The 21,109-nt window shown below is 48.6% G+C and overlaps 1 protein-coding gene across 1 annotated transcript in view; it reads right to left on the bottom strand.

Annotated features, from left to right (window-relative positions):
• Nucleotides 1-20,400, bottom strand: part of Pde6b (phosphodiesterase 6B) — a 30,732-nt gene extending 10,332 nt beyond the window's left edge. The window contains exons 1-8 of the mRNA XM_090343937.1: nucleotides 19,933-20,400; nucleotides 12,083-12,235; nucleotides 11,641-11,730; nucleotides 3,181-3,321; nucleotides 3,021-3,095; nucleotides 2,495-2,559; nucleotides 1,879-1,945; nucleotides 1,594-1,641 (exon numbers count right to left, since the gene is read on the bottom strand). Of these exons, the coding sequence (XP_090200063.1) occupies nucleotides 1,594-1,641; nucleotides 1,879-1,945; nucleotides 2,495-2,559; nucleotides 3,021-3,095; nucleotides 3,181-3,321; nucleotides 11,641-11,730; nucleotides 12,083-12,235; nucleotides 19,933-20,400 (1,107 nt within the window). The remainder of the gene's footprint in view (nucleotides 1-1,593; nucleotides 1,642-1,878; nucleotides 1,946-2,494; nucleotides 2,560-3,020; nucleotides 3,096-3,180; nucleotides 3,322-11,640; nucleotides 11,731-12,082; nucleotides 12,236-19,932) is intronic.
• Between the last annotated feature and the right edge of the window lie 709 nt (nucleotides 20,401-21,109).

Here is a 21,109-nt window from a genome sequence, read left to right as displayed (position 1 = left end):
TTCTGTTTTGTACTGGGCCCTAAATGTTATCTAGGCAGTCCTGCTCCCATCTCATGGATGCTGAGCCTAGATAATGAAAATATGGACACTGGGCCAATTCTTCTTGTTCTTGTCCATCCTCCCTCCCTCCCTCCCTCCCTCCCTCCCTCCCTCCCTCCCTCCCTCCCTTCCTTCCTTCCTTCCTTCTTTCCTTTCTTCCTTCCTCCTCTTCCTCCTCTTCCTCCTTTTCCTCCTCCTCCTCCTCCTCCTCCTCCTCCTCCTCCTTCTCTTCTTTTTGTCCACGACTAGGACTCAGATTTAGTCCCTGACACTTTTGCTTGTTGGCTAGAGATCTACCAACTGAGCCATGCCATCTGGGCCAATTCTTCTGGGGTGTTGCTTCTTCTAGGAAAGAGGCTTGTGGGGCACAGAAGAACCTTGAGACCCTTGTCCTGGCTGAGGTCAGGTCTAGCCCAGCCCAGCCCAGCCCTGTGCCCAGCAGAGGTCAGAGTCACTAAGACCAGACAAGATCAGCTGAAACCAGTCTGGAGCAACTGAATCCAGACAAGGCCAGCACCTCTATAGACAAGGAAGCGGCAACACAAGCTTCTTGTGTTGGCGCCTCAGCCACGACGGAAGCTGTTTCTTCCTCTTTTCTTCCTTGTCTTCCTCTTTCGGACAGGCTCTTATCTTTTTGTCCTGCCTAGGCCTTCCAGGTAGTGTAGCTAGGGTGAAAGGGTGAACCACCAACCACCTCCACTTCCAGATTATTTGTTGAGAAGGGACTCTTGCTAACTTTTTGTCAGGATCGTCCTCAAATTACTATCTTACAAGTTGCTGAAATTATAGGCATGAGTTGCTACATCTCCACATATGTTTCTTCTTCTTTCCTCCACCTCCTCTTCCTCCCCTCCTTCTCCTCTTCTTCTCCTCCTCCTCCTCCTCTTCCCCTTCCTTCTCCCCCTCCTCCTCCTCCTCCTCTTCTTCTCCTCCTCCTCCTCCTCCTCTTCCTCTTCCTTCTCCCCCTCCTCTTCTTCTTCCTCCTCCTCCTCTTCTTCTCTTCCTTCTCCCCTCCTCCTCTTCTTCTCCTTCTCCTCCTTCTCCCTTTCCTCCTCCTCCTCTTCTTCCTCTGCCTTCTCCTCCTCCACCACCTCTTTCCTCCCTCCCTCTTACTCCTCCTCCTCTTCCTCCTCCTCTTCTTCTTCTTCCTTTCTTCTTTTTCTTCTTCCTTTCTTCTTTGTCTTCTACTGCTGCTACTGTTTCTGCTGTTGCTGGTACTAGGCCTTAAACTCAGGGCCTGGGAACTGTCCCTTAGTTTTTTTTTTTTCTCAGATCTGGAGCTCTACTACTTGAACCAAGGCTCTACTTCCAGTGTTTTTTTTTTTTTTTGCTGGTTAATTGGAGATCCTTTCATGGACTTCCCTGCTCAGGCTATCTCTGAACTGTGATCCTCAGATCTCCACCTCTTGAATAGCTCAGATTAAAGGTGGGAACCACTGGTACCTGGCTCAGAGTTGTTTCTAAGTAGCAAAAGTGATCCAGACCATAATTTCTAGACCAAAATACTTTTTTTCCTAAGTAAAGCACAGTTTCTGCCAAAGAGTAGACACATACCTGAAAAGCGAACATTTCATCTGCAGAGGCATTCATAATGTTACAGATCTGTAAAAGGAAATAGTTTCATTCTGAGCACCTGAACTTTCAATCACTGGCCGGTCCAGCCTTCCCCCAAGACACACTTCTGAGCAGAGCAAGTCACAGGGGATGGCAGGAGGGACAGGCGAGGAGACAGGCAGGTAGGCTCACAGCCGCGGCCACGGCAGGAGGGATAGGCGAGGAGACAGGCAGGTAGGCTCACAGCCGCGGCCACGGCAGGCTGGGGCCAGGGGCAGCACTCACAAAGCCACTTTCTGCCACGTAGGTTGGGAGGCCACTGACCAGGGCCCAGTGGTCAGCTGGGGGGGTGCTGGGGGAGAAAACAGAGGGTCAGAGGGATAGGCACTGGGGTTGTAGAGGGGTGGTAGTGTGTAACAGTTATTGTCCTCCCTTCTCTGGACTCAGGTAGAGGTGGTAGGATGAGGCTGGAAAGCTGCTAAGACATGAGAAGGCGGGTTTGAGGGACTTCTCACTTCATCCTGCTGGGGCCCCTCACCCTGCCAAGCTCCACCCCTATGGCTGGTGGTCACTGTGCTGCAGACCTGGCCCACTTACCTTCAGGCTTGGCACCTAGATCCCAGGGCCTGCTCACAGTCTGCGGCTGTCCCCAGACTGATGGGATCCCAGGGACGATGGGCACACAGCAGCAGGGTTGGAGACTAGTCAGCCCTTTTCTTAGTTTTCTTAGACTTGAGCCCTGCCCTGGGCTCTGGCTGGGCTTTCCACCGAGTGTGCTACTGTCCTTGCTTTCTGGGGACCCCAAGTTGGGCACTTCCCTTCTCACTTCCCCATGTCCCACCTGAGAAGTCCCAGACCCTGCTACACTAGAGGCAGCTCCTCCTAAAATCCTGGCACTTACGGGATGACTTTGATGTCTTCCTTGCCATGGAGGATATAATCGATGACTTTGTAGAAGACGATTTCCTGAAAAACAAAGCACATCAGTGGGGGCTTTCTTAGCCTGCTCCTCAACAGAGTCCCTTCCCAAGGGAGAAGAGGGCCCGCATGACACCCACACCACTTGTGCACACCCTAGTACTCCAATGTGTAGCTGATGGCACACAGCAACTGACCCATCTGCCATGCGCACGTAGGCTGTATGATGTCACAGGCACACCAGGCTCATGGACATGGTCTATACCTGTGCCTGTGACACACACTGCACACACAGGGTTTTGGCCCATCTTTCTTGTGTCCTGTTCAGCCCCACACCAACTTCCAGTTGGAAGTTGTCACTGTGGTTTAAAGAAGCTCTAGCAAGCGAGAGCAGTTTCAGGGAAGCCCCCATGCCAGGGCAGGGCTGACTGGCAGGGAAGATGGCAGACAGGCACTTGGATCTGGGCAGCCTGGCTGTGGGTTGGGCCCCACCTGCCACCGTGACTCACCCGGCCATCAGGTGTTCGTGGGCCTGAGTATGGTTGGGCTTCTCCCATCAGCACTGGCCATATATCAAAGAATTCCTAGGCAGAAAAGAAGAGAGAAAAAGGAGTTGGCCTGAGAGATGGGCCAAGCTGGCAGGAGGCTCCTGAAGGCCCGAGACCTCACCTTCTCCTTGGTCATGTCCAAGAGGCCCACGGAGTACCGGTCACAGTTCAGATAGGCCCGCACGGTGTAGAAGGCCTTGTGGAACTGCCTCTCAATGTCTGTCAGCTCCTCAAACACCTTGTTGGCTGACCAGAGCAGGACCTGGAGGGGTGATCTACGTTGGCTATGGCAGCATGGGGTCCATACATGCTTGGTATGGATAAGCACACAGGCATTAAACACAACTCCTGCCAGGTGCCCAGCCAGCTATGGAATCCAGGACACTGACCAACAGTGCGTAGCTGATATCTGGACCACAAGAATACCTGTGGTCCTGACCTTGAAAGGCCTTGAAAACCCACTGACCGGTGCAGCCTCCCTCTAGGCTTTGGTCACATCCCGTGCACTGCCTGGCCTCAGGCTCAGTGAATGAACACGTGAACAAAAGCTGGCTACTCTACAGTTACCCACGGTCTGAGGCATAAATGTAGTCTTTTGGATTTCAACTCCTCTTGTGTCTCAGCAAAGCAAACTGAAGGTGACAGCTTGGTGAAGTGCTCTTCTAGGTCCTGGGCCAGACCAGCCTGGACCTTCTGGTCTGGTTCAGACCTTTCCACCCACCAGCCTGAGCCGAGGTTCTCAAACATGGATCCCTCAGGTACCCTGTCAGCCCTGAGGAGCTTCCAGTCCTCAATGGGTCCCGACCTGAGCGGAGCCCCTTCTTCACGCTGGCTTCCATGGTGGCTCTTTCCTACTAGCTCCCTTTGGGCAGGAGGCAGTCCCCCAAAACCCCAAGTCCCCTAGGTGCTTGGCCACACTTCTGTGGAAGCACCACCAAGCCTGTGCCTGACCCCAGGCTCCCCTCTCTGCCCCCCTGACACCCTTGGGGCTGCACATCGACCCCTTTGTATCAGCAACCCCACCCTGGGCATCTCCGTTCCACAGCACTCCGCCCCCAAGTGCGTTTTCAAATTAGCATCTATTTAACTGTCCCAACCACAGTAACCTCATAGAGTAAGAGCCACACCAAGGAGCATGGTTCTCATAGTTTCCATCCTTGCCTATAATACAACTTCCATGATGGGAAGTATATTTGTCTTTGTCTTCAAAATGATCAGCCACTCCTGCTTGTCCACTGTGGATTAAAGTTGGCTAAGAGTTACTGCGTGGCTGCAGCAGTCTGGAAATGGAAAACTCAAAGCTAGAGCTCTCAGGGGTAGGCCATGCAGCGCCACTTTTGAAATGGGAAAAGGAAGAAATGTCAAGCATGAATGCCTCTCAGTTATTCTTGGTAGTAAAGATGGTTGAAATTCAGCTTTATATACATCTACATCTACATGGGATACTATATATATATGTGTGTGTGTGTGTGTGTGTGTGTGTGTGTGTGTGTGTGTGTGTGCTTAAAAGCGCCATATAAGATTTGGAAAGCTTGGGCTGGGATGTAGCTCAGTGGCAAAGCGCTTGCCTAGCAAGTGCAATGTCCTGGGTTCGATCCCCAGTACCAAAAAAGAAAAAGACAAAAACAAATACAGTTAAAAAAAAAACAACTCAGTGATTGTATATAGAGATTCTCTTCTTGAACACTTGTTTGTTAAACATGTCATTTGAAATATGATGTAAAAATCAATGTTAATAAATTCTTTAATAAAAAAAAAAACAACTAACCAGGCCAGGAGTTTGGCCTAGTGGTAGAGTGCTTGCCTAGCCTGTACAAAGACCCAGGTTTGATTCCTCCATGCCACATACACAGAAAAAGCTAGAAATGGTGCTCTGGCTCAAGTGGTAGAGTTCCATCTAGCCTTGAGAAAACCCAAGGACAGTGCTCAGACTGGAGCTCAAGCCTCAGGACTGGGAAAAAAAAAAAACAAACCAAAAAACCAAACAAACAAAAAAAGAATTGGGAAACCTTAGAATCACTTAGCTGAATTGAAGTGCATCAGGAAATTTGCAATGGCCTTCGGATGTAGCCATGTTGAAACAGGTGCCAGGGCAGAGGACCCCTCCGGGTAAACCCCACTGCTGACATGTGTATCGCAAACACTTATGGCTAAAACATGCCAGTAGTTCACATAATGCAATCTGTGTGTGTGTGTGTGTGTGTGTGTGTGTGTGTGTGTGTGTGTGTGTGTGTGTGTGCTGGTCCTGGGTCTTGAACTCTGGCTTCATGCTCGTGTTTGGCTGCTTTTGCTCAAGTGGAACCATACCTCCTCTACTGCAACTGCCATGTGTAAGAGACTTCCCTCCACACCGGAAAGTACACATTCTGCTCAAGTACACATGGGGAAACCCCAAAACAGACTATAGCTAGAGTGATGAAATATACCTTACCCAAATATGAGATTAAAAATCATGAAAATATTCTCATACCACAGCAACAAACTAGAAACATATAGCATGAAAATAGTTATAAAATTCCAGTATGGTTTGGGCTCCAGTCCTATCATGTGACATGTGTTTATGGGGGGACCAGGGTAAAGCAGGTGAATGCCACTCTGCCCAGCTATTGGTTGAGGTAGAGTCTTTTTTTTTTTTTTGGTCTGTCATGGGACTTGAGCTCTGGTCCTGGGCCCTGTCCCTGAGCTCTTCAGCTCAGGGCTACCCACCTGCCCCTTGAGCCACAGTGCCACTTACGGTTTTCTGGTGGTTATTGGAGATAAGAGTCTCATGTCCCTTTTTTTTTTGCCAGTCCTGGGCTTGAGCTCAGGGCCTAAGCACTGTTCTTGGGCTTTTCTCAAGGCTAGTGCTCTTCCACTTGAGCCTCAGGACCACTTCCAGCCTTTTCCTATGTAGGTGGTACCGAAGAATCGAACCCAGGTCTTTGTGCATGCTTGGCAGGCACTCTACCACTAGGCCAAACTCCCGGCCCCTCTCATGAACTTTTTAGTGCCTGGGCTGGCTTTGAACCATGATCCTCAGATCTCAGCCTCCTGAGTAGCTAGGATTACAAGCATGAGCCACTCACCTGGCTGAGGTAGTCTTATAAACTTTTTTTTTTTTTTTTTTTGCCAAGACTGGCCTCTAGCCTCAATACCCTATCTTTGTCTCCCCAGTATCAAGGCCATGTCCTTCTTGATCTGCTTTGTTTCCAACCTGATATTCACTCCTTCTTAGGCAACCTGTGGTCCTCTGCTCCTGGGACTGATTCCAAACCTAGCATGGACACTAGTTGTCACAGTACACTTCAGCCCAGCACTCCTGGACCCAGCCCGCCACATAGTAGAGCTCTCAGGCACATGGCAGTTTGCACAGCTGACATAATTCTTAGTGATGAAAAACTGATTCCCCTACCATCAGGAATGAGAAAAGGTTGACTTTTCTCATCATAACTATTCATCTTTTTTTTAAATCTATATAGTGTACTAGGACAAGGAAAGAAAATACAGCATGCATAGACTGAGAAGGAGGAAACAGAGTTGTTTGCACATGAGATGATTATCTATGTGAAACTACCAAAGAATCAATAAGAAAAATCTGTAACTAATAAATGATATTAGCAAAGTCATAGTAGACAAAATTAGCATATAACAGTTACAGGCTTTCTTCTGTAACAATGAATAGCTGGAATAAAAAATTAATAATCCAATACCATTTGTATTACCATTCCCAAATGAAATACTTAGGTAAAAATCTAATGAAATATATAGGATATTTTGGCAAAAACTTCAAAACTGATGAAAGAACTAACAATAAAAATTAATGGATTGTTCTTTTCCCCCCACCCCCAGTCTTGGGGCTTGAACTCAGTGCCCGGGCACTATCCCTGAACTTTTTGCTCAAGGCTAGCACTCTACCTCTTGAACCACGGCTTCACTTTTGGCTTTTTGGTGGCTAAAAAAAAGTCTTTCAGGTCAGTGTTGGTGGCTTGTGCTTGTAATCCTAGGTATTCAGGAGGCTGAGATCTGAAGATTGCTGTTCAAAGCCAGCCTGGGCACCAAAGTCCATGGGACTTACCTCCAATTAACCACCAGAAAACTGGAAGTAGTGCTGTGGCTCAAGTGGTAGTGTCCATGAGCTGAAGAGCTCAGGGACAGCACCCAGGCCCAGAGTTTAAGCCCCATGACTCACAAAAAAATAAAAATAAAAAAAAAATCTCAGAGACATTCCTGCCTCAGCTGGCTTTGAACCAGAATCCTTAGATCTAATCTTCTGAGTAGCTAGGATTATAGGTATGAGCAAACTCATTATTTTTAAGATGAAAAGTCTTTCCAATATGGCTATAAATTTATTACAATCCAAATTATTCCAGCAAGCCATTTTGAGGACAGTAACAAACTGAATGTGAAGTTTACAGAGAAAGGCATAAGACTAAGAATAGCCAGCACAATATGGTAAAAGAAAAACAACATTGGGAGACTGGCATTCCCAACATGCAGTCCTACGGTAAAATCACAGTGTTTCAGCAGTGTGCCAGATAGTTAGAGACCAAAGGACTAGAACAGAGTGGAGCCCAGAAATAGGTGTGCATGCACGAAGCACTTGACCTTAGACAAAAAGCAAAGGCAATTCAGAGAGAAATTACAGTCTTCCCACCAATGGGTAAAAACTGAAGCTGGGCATCCACATAAACAGATAGATCTAGCCTCAGCATTTACAATTGCACAACATGAATCCAACATGAATAGCACTGTGCAAATTCTGGAAGATGACACAGGAGAAAAACTAGCTAAGCTTTAGATGAGTTTTTAGATATAACACAAAGTCATCCCTGAGGAAAAAATACATCAAGCCAGAATTTATTAAAATTTAAAACTGTGCATCCCAGCTACTCAAGAGGTAGAGGTAGGAGGGTTATGGTTGGAGGCTGGTCCTAGGCAAATCTGAAAGAGCCTACCTGAGAAACAAGCTGAAAGCAAAGGACCTAGAGATGTGGTCAAGTGGTAGATAACAAATGATAGGCCCTGAATTCAATCCTCAATGCCAGCCAGCCAACCAACCAACCAACTCACCAATCTGTTGTGCCAAATATACTATGAAGAGAACGAAAAGACAAGCTACACTTTGTGAGAAAATGTTTGTAAAACACATATCTGACAAGGGCTTGTATTCAAAATATGCACAAACTCCAAGTGAATTACTAACCCTTAACATGAAAAAGTAAGCCATGCATAAAGTCACTAGCACAATGATGTTCATTGCAGCACTATTTATCATAGCAAAGATATAGAACCAACCCAGATGCCCTCAGTTGATGAGTGGATCAACAAGATGTGGTATTTGTACACAATGGAATTCTATGCTGCTGTCAGAAAGAACAACATTGCCCCATTTGTAAGGAAATGGAAAGACTTAGAAAAAAATCATATTAAGTGAAGTAAGCCAGACTCAAAGGAACTTAGGCTCAATGGTTTCCCTCATTTGTCATAATCAGTAGAAACCTTGGGCTCTCCTAGCAGAGATTTACAACAGAACAAAACCTAGATACATAAGGCCATATAGTATGACACTAAAAGAAAGGACCTCCAGGATATAGAAACAAAAGCCATATAATGAGTGATTGTTGTCCTTAATGTACTATGTGATCTCTCATCTCTCTTGCTGTCCCTTGGTTATTTCATATTGTTACAGTATTTCACCTTGTTATCTGATATATTGTATATATGCTCATTTGGTTATTTGAAGTCAGATAGGGAAGGGAGGAAAACAAGATGAGAGGTGGGATTGGGGGAGGGAAATGGGGACCAAGATATGAGAAAGGGTAACAATGTGTGTGAAGTAATGCACTTCCGTCTGGTAAATATAATGTAACTCTTCCATTAATTACAAAAAAAATATATAGAAGTAAGCCATGCACTTGTGACTCCCACCTGTAGTTGTAACTATTCAGGAGTCTGAGATCTGAGGATCACAGTTCAAGGACAGCCCAGGCAGGAAAGCGTATGAGACTCTATCTCCAATTAACCAGCAAAAAGGTGGAAGTGGAATTGTGGCTCAAGTAGTAGACTGCTACTTACATGCTCCCGGACCAATGCAAGCACACATTGCACGTTCCGTTCCCCTCCCCACACCACCAGCTCCGTCACCACCACTAACAACAAACAACAGCGATAGCAAAAACCAACCGAAAACTAAGAAGCCAAACAACCCATTTTAGAGAATGGACAGAAGATGATTTGGATGCACATGCAGGAGGGAATATGGTAGATGTGCCCTCATATGCACTTTCTGGGACCTGTCGGACCCAAGGGGCCCTTGCACAGTGTAGGTGAGGACATGGAGCAACGGTAACACTTCCGAGGGAATGAGATCGCACAGCCACGCTCTGGCATTTTCCTGCAAAGCCAGGCATGGTCACATGGTGTGGTCCAGCAGTTGTCGTGTTCCTGGTATTGAACTGCATGTGGGGTTCAGTGGGCATTACTCACAGTTGACCCCAGTGAAAGTGACCAAGATGACCTCGAGCAGGTGAATAAACAGGCTGGTAGATCCATACAGTGGAATACCACTCAGCAGCACAAAGAAATGAGTAACAAGCTGCCCCAGAGTGAAAGATGCACCATGAAGAGGCTGCCCTTTGTGTCACTGCAGCTGTGTGTGGTGTTTCGGATAGGACATCACAGAACACAAACCATCATGGTCCCTAGGGGCTCACGGGGTGCTGAAGGAGGACAGAACAGATGTTTAGAGCATAAAGATGTTCTGTTTTGAGATAGGATCTTCTTATGTAGTTTTGGTTTCCAAACACTGAGTCTTTCTGCTTCAGTCTCCTAAGTGCTAGGATTACAGTCATACATTACTATGTTATCTTTCTTTTTTTAATTATTGGTACTGGGGCTTGAACTTTTTTTTTTTTTTTGTGACTAATGGGGTTTGAACTTGGCCTGGGCGCTGTCCTTGAGCTCTTCAGCTCAAGGCTACCGCCCTACCCTTGAGTCAAGCCTCACTTCCCATTTGTTTTTTAACCAGTCCTGGGCTTGAGCTCAGGGCCTGAACACTGTCCTTGGACTTTCTTAAGGCTAGCGCTCTACCATTTGAGCCTCAGCACCACTTCTGGCTTTTTTTTTTTTCTATGTATGTGGTACCAAGGAATTGAACCCAGGTCTTCGTGCATGCTAGGTAAGCACTCTACCACTAGGCCACACTCCCGGCCCCCCACTTCCCATTTTCTAGAGGTTAATTGGAAATAAGTCTCAGGTCCTTTTGTGCCTGGGCTGGCTTTGAACCTTGATCCTCAGATCTCAGCTTCCCGAGTCGCTAGGATTATACGTGTGAGCTACCATGCCTGGCTAGGGCTTGAACTTTTGACTGAACACTGTTCCTTAGTTGTTTTGCTGAAGGCTAGTGCTCTACCACTTGACTAACTTTCAGTTTTGGGGTGGTTAATTTGAGATAAGAGTCATATGAACTTTTCTGCCCACGCTGACTTCAAACTGTAATCCTTAGCTCTCAGCTTCTGGGGTGCCAGGCTATAAAGCTTTTATTAATGTATCCCATTGTGAATTTGTCATGACCTGCAGAACTCTACAGTACAAAGAATGAAGCTTACTCTGTGCAAAAACACTCCTCATTTAGTGGTTGGGGAATCCAAGATAGAATGCAGACCAAAAAGAGAATCTAACTATAGTATAAACCATGAAAAACCCTGACTGTAAGGGGTGTGCAGCGAGGTGTCCACCTGTGTTTGTAAAGCTGAGGCAAAAGGAAGCACATAACCACCGATTTCTGCTTAGTAAAGTTCTGACACAAATTCTATACAAATGTGTGGTAGATGAACAGGGTGGTGATGGGCTTCTCTATTGGGGTGTCTTCATTCCATGCGGAGAAGGAGGCAGGGAGGTCGCTGTGCCATGCGTAAAGCTGTCAACACCAGTTAGGGCTCATGTCTAACTGAATGCAGGAAAAGATGGCTGCTTGTGGGAATGCTTACAAATGAGTGTCCATACAAGTTGCTGCATAGAATATAACCTATTCTTCTGTCAGAGGAAAGGGTGTAGAAGCAATGAGTCCCCAGCAGCCATGAGGACATCAGCACCTAGATGTTGGATTCTAATGCCATTTTTTTCTGATCAGTTGTGGGACTTGAACTCTGGGCCTGGGCACTGTCTCTGAGCTCTTCAGCTCAAGGCTAACACTCTACCACTTGAGCCACAGCACCACTTCCAGTTTTCTAGTGGTGAATTGGAGATGAGAGTCTCACAGGACTTTCGTGCCTGGTCTGGCTTTGAACTGCCGTCCTCAGACCTCCGCCCTCAGCTTCCTGAGTAGCTAGAATTACAGGTGTTAGCTACCAGTGCCAGGCTCTCAATACCATTTTTTTCGTATATTTTTTATTGTAATTAATAGAAGGGTTACATGATATTTGCCAGATAGATGGTGCATTAATTCCCATACATTGATACCCTTCCACATGTCTTCTCAATACCATTTTTAAGTAAAGACAACAGGGCTCTGTACAGAAGTTGGTTCTAGGACTGGGGAAGATGGTCTCTCCCTGGGGCAAGCGTCTGTGTGTGTGGCAGAGTGGGTGTGCAGTAGACGTACCTGGCCTCGGCGAGTCTCACAGTTGTGGAGGTAATTGAGATGGTAGATCTTCAGATTCAATGTGGCAAAGTTCAGGTACTTTGTGAAAATCTGGAACAGAATGGTAACAGCAGGAATCAGACATTGCAGATTTCTGGTGCTCTGGGTACATTCATGCAGAAGAGACTTGCACACGAGGCCACTGGAAGATGGCACATGGGCCCAGATATCCAGGAGGGCCTGCTTAGCACTTATGGGTGTGGACCCTCACATGAGAACTCAAAGGGAGACGGATCACGCGAACAGCTTGCACGCATGGGTGTGTAGCAGGCTCAAGGACTGTGCTCACCGATGCACGGGACACAGCTGGCGCATGCATGGATGCACAGCGTGATGCAGGCGCATGCATGGATGCACAGCGAGATGCAGACAGCACAGGTGTGCTCACACGGCAGACACTCACGTCTTCGTCTTCACTGGTGAAGCATGGGCCATCTAGCTTGTTCACTGCCATGATAACAGCCACGACATCTTTGCCATTCATGATGGGCATGGCCAGGATGCTCCTCGTCACGTAGTCAGTGAGCTCGTCAGCAAAGGGACTGAAGTGAGGACACTGGGGCGAGGAGGAAAGAGACTTGCTGTGACTGGAGCCTGACTTGCCCTGGCTCCTGGGGTGAGGCAAAGCTCGAGGAGACTGCTCCGACAGGCCTAGCAAGATGAGGTGGCTCTGCCTCTGGACCTGAGCTATGGCCACTGGGTAGAAAGGCTCACGAACTCAACCTGGTTCCTCTTACTTTTGAGCTTAGGCCCCCTGGGCTCTGATTCCTAGAGAGGTGCTTCTGCTTTGCCTTGGCCTGTCTCGGCTCTGTCTCTACCTACTCCTCCTGCACCTCCCCACCTTTGGATGGAGTTGGCCTCCTGGATACCTGAGTCTGTCCTGGCCATCACAGTCTAGACTATCCGTAGCCACCTCCAGACCAGCCCCACATGCTCTTCTCCCCAGGGAACTATTGTTGAATGAAGAATTATCCCTCTTCTGATTGGTGGTTTGTTTGTGAGACTCTCTCACCAGCTGGAAATCTGGGGTGGGGGTCCCCTGTGCTCTGGGGTCTGTCCAAAGGTGGACAGCTCTTGTGTCAGCTTCATTGTGGTCTGCACATTTCTAGCAAGCCAGAAACAGTCCAGTGTCTCTCCCATCCCTGGTCAATGCTGCCTTCTTGATTACTATGTGGTTGGATGAGGAAATTCCTATCGAAATCCCTGCTGACTGGGATTCTTTCTTTCTTCCTTTCTTTCGAGACAGGGTGTCACTAACTTTTTACACAGGGCAGCCTTGGACTATGATGCTCCTATCTCAGTATGGCACATAGCTGGAATTATAAACACAGGCTACCATGTATTCAGCCCTAAGTCCACTGTTCAAACTCCTACAATCACAATGTGACCCCCAGAGGATGCATGTATAACCACATGCGTGACCCTCAGGGGATGCATGTATAACCACACGCATGGCCCTCAGGGGATGCTTACAGAATCACACGCGTGACCCTCAGAGGATGCATATATAACCACACACGTGACCCTCAGGGGATGCTTGCAGAATCACACACATGACCCTCAGGGGATGCACACAGAATCACACACGTGACCCTCAGAAGATGCATGTATAACCACACACGTGACCCTCAGAGGATGCATGTGTAACCACACGCATGACCCTCAGGGGATGCATGTATAACTACACACGTGACCCTCAGGGGATACATGTATAACCACACACGTGACCCTCAGGGGATGCTTGCAGAATCACACACATGACCCTCAGGAGATGCACACAGAACCACACGTGTGACCCTCAGGGGATGCATGTATAACCACACGCATGACCCTCAGGGGATGCTTGCAGAATCACACACGTGACCCTCAGAGGATGCATATATAACCACACACGTGACCCTCAGGGGATGCACACAGAATCACACACGTGACCCTCAGGGGATACACACAGAATCACACACGTGACCCTCAGGGGATGCACACAGAATCACACACGTGACCCTCAGAAGATGCATGTATAACCACACACGTGACCCTCAGAAGATGCATGTATAACCACACACGTGACCCTCAGAGGATGCATGTATAACCACATGCGTGACCCTCAGGGGATGCATGTATAACCACATGCGTGACCCTCAGGGGATGCTTACAGAATCACACGCGTGACCCTCAGAGGATGCATATATAACCACACACGTGACCCTCAGGGGATGCTTGCAGAATCACACACATGACCCTCAGGGGATGCACACAGAATCACACACGTGACCCTCAGAAGATGCATGTATAACCACACACGTGACCCTCAGAGGATGCATGTGTAACCACACGCATGACCCTCAGGGGATGCATGTATAACTACACACGTGACCCTCAGGGGATACATGTATAACCACACACGTGACCCTCAGGGGATGCTTGCAGAATCACACACATGACCCTCAGGAGATGCACACAGAATCACACGTGTGACCCTCAGGGGATGCATGTATAACCACACGCATGACCCTCAGGGGATGCTTGCAGAATCACACGCGTGACCCTCAGAGGATGCATGTATAACCACACACGTGACCCTCAGGGGATGCATGTATAACCACACACGTGACCCTCAGGGGATGCATGTATAACCACACGTGTGACCCTCAGGGGATGCATGTATAACCACACACGTGACCCTCAGGGGATGCATGCAGAATCACACACATGACCCTCAGAGGATGCATGTATAACCACCGCGTGACCCTCAGGGGATGCATGTATAACCACACACGTGACCCTCAGGGGATGCATGCAGAATCACACACATGACCCTCAGAGGATGCATGTATAACCAAATACGTGACCCTCAGGGGATGCATGTATAACCACACGCGTGACCCTCAGGGGATGCATGTATAACCACACACGTGACCCTCAGGGGATGCATGCAGAATCACACACATGACCCTCAGGGGATACATGTATAACCAAACACGTGACCCTCAGGGGATACATGTATAACCACACGCGTGACCCTCAGGGGATACATGTATAACCACATGCGTGACCCTCAGGGGATACATGTATAACCACACGCGCGACCCTCAGGGGATGCTTACAGAATCACACGCGTGACCCTCAGGGGATGCATGCTATGCACAGGTCCTAGGCAGCAAACATCCAGTCCTGCTTTTCCAGTTTTGTCTCTAACATTTTGTTCTAAGACCTCCTCTTTCACCTTCCTCTGCCTCACTCACCTTCTAACCCTCCTTTCTCAAACAGACCCGCCGTAGGTAGCCTAGCCCATGCCCCGTGCCTGGGTCTTTCCCCTGAGACAGACACTTTCTTTGCCTACTGCCCCAGGATCTTTATCCCACAGCGCATACAGTGCAGCCTCTTCCTATGTCCATGAGCGTCCCATGAGCTCTGTTAGATCCTCAGGAACAAGATAAGGAGCCTTGGCTCTCAGGACAGACTTTGCTAAAGCCCTGCCTCTGCGTGCCTGCCACTCAGAGCAAACCGCCTGGCCTGTCACCAATTCCTGACAGCACTTCTGCCTTCAGGGAGTGGGGAGGAGCTTGTAGGGTGAAGCTGTGGGCTGTTTCATGCTGATCAGCTGTGCTGTTATGGGACAGCCTTCTCTGGGGACTCAGGCCAAGAGAATATTGCAGATTTGGAAAATTAACCTCTATCTTTTACATGATTTAGTAGCATTTTCAGTCAACTCTTCTTCACTCATAGTAATTGATTTCTTCTGTGGGATCCTCAGTTCAGTACAAGGATGCACCTAATGTGACAGGAATACTGGGTCTTCAACTCCTGACCTGAGCACTGTCCCTTAACTTTTTCCCCTCTCTTTCTCTGTCTTTCCTCCCTCCCTTCTTCCCTCCCTTCCTTCCTTTCCTTCCCCCTTTCTTTCTTTCTTTCTTTCTTTCTTTCTTTCTTTCTTTCTTTCTTTCTTTCTTCCTTTTTTTCTTTCTGTCGTGGGGCTTGAATTCTGGGCCAGGGTGCTGTCCCTAAACTCTTCAGCTCAAGGCTACTGCTCTACCACTTGAGCCACAGCAGCACTTGTGGTTTTCTTCTGGTTAATTGGAAATAAGAGTCTTATAGTTATCTGGCAAATATCATGTAACCCTTTATTAATTACAATAAAAATATATGAAAAAAAAGAAATCTATTTGGAACAACAACAAAAAGAGTCTTATGGACTTTAGTGCCCAGGCTGGCTTTGAACCTCAATCTTCAGATTTTAGCCTCCTGAATAGTTAAGATTACAGGCATGAGCCACCGGCACCCAGCTTGAATTATAGTTTTACTTGAATTATAGTTTTACTTCTGGCTTTTTGTTGGTCAGTTGGAGATAAGAAGCCTCAGGAACCTTCCTGACTAGGCTAGTTTCAAACTGAGATCCTCAGGTCTTAGTCTCCTGAGTAGCTAGGATTACAGGCATAAGCCATGCACACTTGACTATAATCAAGTTCTTTTGTGTGTGTGTGTGTGTTTGGTTCTTGGGGTATATTAAAAAACGTACCTCCTACCTTGTAAAGACTTCTTTTTTTAAAAAAAAAATAGAGGGGTTAAGTTGATATGTTTGGTCATGTGAAAGGCACTGTTAAAATGTCAAATGGTGCTAAGTCTTCCAGTTATAGATATGTTATTGGTGTCAATAGTGTTTGTTTGTTTGTTTATTTATGTTGGTCCTGGGTCTTGAACTCAAAGCCTAGGTACTGTCCCTGAGCCTCTTTGCCATAGCACCACTTTGGGCTTTTTTTTCTGAGTAGTTTATTGGAGATAAAGAGTTACACAAGTGAGTTCTGGTGATTCACGCCTGTAATCCTAGCTACTCAGGAGTCTGAGATCTGAGATTTGTGGTTCAAAGCCAGCCCAAGCCTGAAAGTCTATGAAACTCTTATCTCCAGTTAACCCCCAGAAAACAGGAAATGGTGCTGTGGCTCACAGTGGTGGAGCAATTGAGCTGAAGAGCACAGGGACAGCGCCCAGGCTCCAAGTTCAAGTCCTATGACCTGACAAGAAAGAAAGAAGAGGCGGGGGGAGGGGAGAGAGAGAGAGGCAGAGACAGAGAGAGAAAGAGAGAGAGAGACAGAGACACTCAGAGAGAGACAGACAGACAGGTCTCAGAGACTTTACTGCCCAGGCTGGCTTTGAACCTCTATCCTTAGATCTTAGTCTCCTGAGTAGCTAGGATTACAGGCGTGAGTCACCAGCACCCAGGCGTGGCATCAACATTTTAAAGATTACAGAGGTTTGATGGATCTTACATGCTCTTCATCAAGACTGTATGCCTAAGATGTTATGTAATAAAATAGCTCAATCTCCTTGTCATTAGGGTCTCGTTTGACTTTTGCCACTCTCGTTCTGATTCTTCTCCAAAAGCATTGGAATATAGGTTTTAGTAACACTAATATTCCTGGACCAAATTCCCAGAACTCCCAAGAAAAAACTAGCATGGGTCTATGAAACTGCAAATGATGATCAAAAGAGGTTGGATTGAGACAGAATGAACTGATAGAACCTGTAGGACTTCATGGGTTTGTTTTTGAGATATTGTTAGTTCTTTCTCAAATGCCTGTGTTTTCTACACTTAAGAAAACTTCTTGGGGCCGTGAGTTTGGCCTAGTGGTGGAGTGCTTGCCTAGCATGCACAAAGACCTGGGTTCGATTCCTCAGTACCACATACATAGAAAAAAGCCGAAAGTGATGCTATGGCTCAAGTGGTAGAGCTCTAGCCTTGAGAAAGCCCAAGGACACTGCTCAGGCCCTGAGTTCAAGCCCCACGACTGTGCTCAGGGTCTTTGTGTGTGCATGGCGTGTCAGTGCTCAGGTCTACCTGTGCTCAGGGTCTTTGTGTGTTCATGGCGTGTCAGTGCTCAGGTCTACCTGTGCTCAGGGTCTTTGTGTGTGCATGGCGTGTCAGTGCTCAGGTCTACCTGTGCTCAGGGTCTTTGTGTGTGCATGGTTCGTCTGAGCTCATGGTCTTCCTATATTCAAGTACTATTTTTTTCCTTGCCTAACTGTGCTCAGGGTCTACTTATGCTTATATGTGTATCTGTGCTGTGTGTGTACCTGCGACTGTGATTTACTTGTGATCAGGGTCTTCCTATATCTGAGGTTTACCTGTGGTTGGGGTCAACTCTGCTGAGGGCATAGCTAGCTTAACTTCTGCAGCTACCCTGTGAGGCAGACATTATGAGACTCAGGGGAGGCCAGGTTTAGCAATGTTCCTCCTTGTACCTAAGCTTCCCATCAGTCCTGTTGTCTTTGGGCCAGATGGGAGGGGGCAGTCTCTATACTGCATTAAATACACTGGTGTCCACCTATAGCCACAGAACACTGACATTCCACAAACAAGGTGCCAGAGGACCAGAGAGATCTGGTGTTCTCTGCCTCAGTCCCTCCTTGAAAACAGGGACATGAACCAGAAGTCTACCATTTGGTAATACTCTGAGTATTGTAAGGTGTGTGTTCTCATTTTGACTCTTATCCTTTTTCTCTAGTCTGAAGTTGATAAGACCTAGTACAGCCTGTTTTTTTTTTTTTCTAGTCCTGGGCTTGAGTTCAGGGCCTGAGCACTGTCCTTGGACTTTCTCAAGGCTAGAGCTCTACCACTTGAGCCTCAGCACCACTTCTGGCTTTTTTCTATGTATGTGGTACCGAGGAATTGAACCCAGGTCTTCATGCATGCTAGGCAGGCACTTTAACCACTAGGCCACACTCCCAGCCCCCAGCCTAGATTTTTTAATAGCCATCTGAGGAGAATGTACTGTATGTCTGCCCACAGAGGAGATGCCCTTGGGGAGGCCAGTTCTGAGGCAGGCCTTACCACAGCCTGGGGAGAGGGATGCTGAGGGGCGCCAGCAGCTTTGCAATCTGAACAGACTCACAGCTGTGAGAGGGGCAGAAAGAGGCAGAGAGCCTGTCCCCAGCTCAAGGATGAAGCACGGTTCTGGAGATGATATGAACAGGAAGGGAAAGAGGACAAGGAAGAGAGGAAGGGAGGAAGGAAGGAAGAGAGAAGGAAGGAGAACTGGAAGCAGAAGAAAGGAAGAAGGGAAGGACATGGTTACTGCCCCACATAAGCCACACTACCAATGACCAAATTTCTTATTTTCTTGCTCCTGATATTCGATTTGACTCTTGGATGACCCATTTCTAAAAAAGGAAGTAAAGACCAAGCTAATCCTACAGATTACTCTATTCAGGTCGTTAGATGGATGCCTGTTCATAGCAGATAAGTGTAAGAGGATTGCAGCTGTCCTCCTGCCTAGCCTTCCCACCTGGACAGGAAGGAGAGCAAATGGCAGCCTTTGGGGAGACTGTCCAGGTGGGAACTCCCTCAGGGATTCCTTCCTTCAGACGTGGAGGGCCTGTACAGCAGGCCCGGAGGCTGCCTGCGTCCCCTCAGGGAAGGGAAAGAGGAAGAGAAGCCAGGGGAGAAACAGACAAGAAGGATGATGTCAACTGGCCTTTCTTTCTCAGAGGCCCCCTAGACCCTGGCCCTGCTTGTGCATTCCTCCAGAGCCCCCCATCTGCTGTTCCATCCACATCTAGGAATCACTTTACTCAGACCTACAGTGCTCCTGCCCAACGTAGGCCTTTCCTGGTTCTGCATTCCCAGGCCAGCAGCTTCCACCAAGCCCTACCCTTCCTGTCAGTGAGTCGATTCCCAGACTGGGCCTGAATATTTCAGCACTGCACACTGCCTCCTCCTTCCACCCCGAATCCCCACGCAGCACCCGCTGGTGGTAGACCAGTAGGAACTTGGAGCCTCTCGCTCTGCTGACTTCTGCCCTAGCCCTAGCCTGATCCTGCACAGCCCACACAGCCTACCTCAGATAACCCTGGGGAGGCTCTCCATCCCCTCTGGTCACTGTCTTCCCCCATGGCTCCTGAAGGCTTCAGGCCCTTACAGCCTGCACAGACTCATCATGCCCCATGGAGCCCCAAATTGGGGCCTCTGACACAAGGTCAGGGCCTGATCAAAGACTTCAGCAGGAGGAGCATTTCTGGGCTCTGCGTGGCACATGGGGACCCTCCGGAGTTCTCTTTCTCAGGGAGGGTGCCAAAGGATAGCTTCTGGGAGGGACAGGCAGAAGGCGAGGCATGTGATGGAGGAGCTGGCTGAGTAGGCGGTGGGGCTCCTGGGACTCCTCTGCAGGAGGTGAGTTTCGGTTCTGGGTGGGAGACCATTGCATACCCCTAATGTTTTGGTCTAGGATGGCCAGGGCCCCCTGCCTCATGCGCACCCACCTCTGCCACGTCCGGAACGTTCACCATCTTCTTGGTTTGAGCCACGTGACCCACAACCCCAATGTCCAGTGGGAAGACAATCTCAGAGTCGGGGGGCACCAGACAGTCCTCCAGGAGGCTGCCCGGCTGCACGCTGAAGAGCCGTGTGGCGAGCTCGGCCACGCCATTGCGCTGGCGGTACATGAAGAGGCTGCAGCGGTCGGCATGCAGAATGGTGCAGAGGCGCTGCAGGACCTTGAAGACCACGCACTCCATGTTTATGCTCTCCTGCATGTCCTGCACCAGCTCAAACAGCGCCATGCTCTCCTCGACCTGGCACAGCTCACGCAGGCTCCCACAGTCCACCAGACGCCCATCCTCGCAGGCACTGGTCACGTTTTCAGGGCTCAGCTTCTTCTCAAAGTACTGGTGGGCAAAGCTGGGGTTTCCGTCCAGGAAGTTTTGTATCTGCTCCTCAGGGAGGCTCATGATGTTCCTCTGCTGCTCCTCGGACTGCTGCCTCTCCAGGGCTCACGTGGACTCCGCAAACACCGTGGTCAGCAAAGTCTTTCTTAGTGATGATTAGAGAGCTGGGGGGGGGGGGAGCTGCTGACTCACGTTGCCGGGGGGCCGGCCCTCCCTCGTCTCAGGGGCTCAGGCATCCCACCTCTCTGGGAATAGTGGACCCATTGAAACTGAGGGTGGGGGTACAGATGAGGGCTCCTGTCTATCACAGGGAAAACATGTCGCATTTAGTGGCACAGGCCCTGGACGCTAATCCCTGAAGGGACGTAATCCTTTGAGCACCAAGGCCCTTCTGCCTGGGCCGTCACCGAAGGATTTGGTTAGTCAAGAAGTTCCAGGTCTTCTTGGTGCCCAGGCATGGGTCAGGCATGCTGGGGAGTGTGGTGGGCACTGGCCCTTCCTTCCCTTTCCCTGCCCAGCCATCTCCTGGGCAGGAAGAGCACACCAGGTCTGTGCCTAGAGGAAGATATTGGCCAGGGAGTGGAGTCTGGACCAGAGCAGGAGGCTCCGGGCAAGCCATCCCCAGTACTCTTGGATAGAAGATATCTCAGTTATTCTCATTGTCTCTCTTCTTGTGCAGGGCACTAGCTTTTGGGTGAAACACTCTGCAGCCTCATGGCTGTGAATGCTAGGAAGAGCCAAGTGGAGTGAGCTTGCTTGCCCTCTGGTGCAA

This window comes from Megascapheus bottae, chromosome 13 (assembly GCF_031878675.1).
Source record: "Megascapheus bottae isolate mThoBot1 chromosome 13, mThoBot2.hap1, whole genome shotgun sequence".
Lineage (NCBI taxonomy): Eukaryota > Metazoa > Chordata > Mammalia > Rodentia > Geomyidae > Megascapheus > Megascapheus bottae.
Note: the sequence above shows the minus strand (reverse complement) of the source record. Positions and strands in the feature narration are given on the sequence as shown.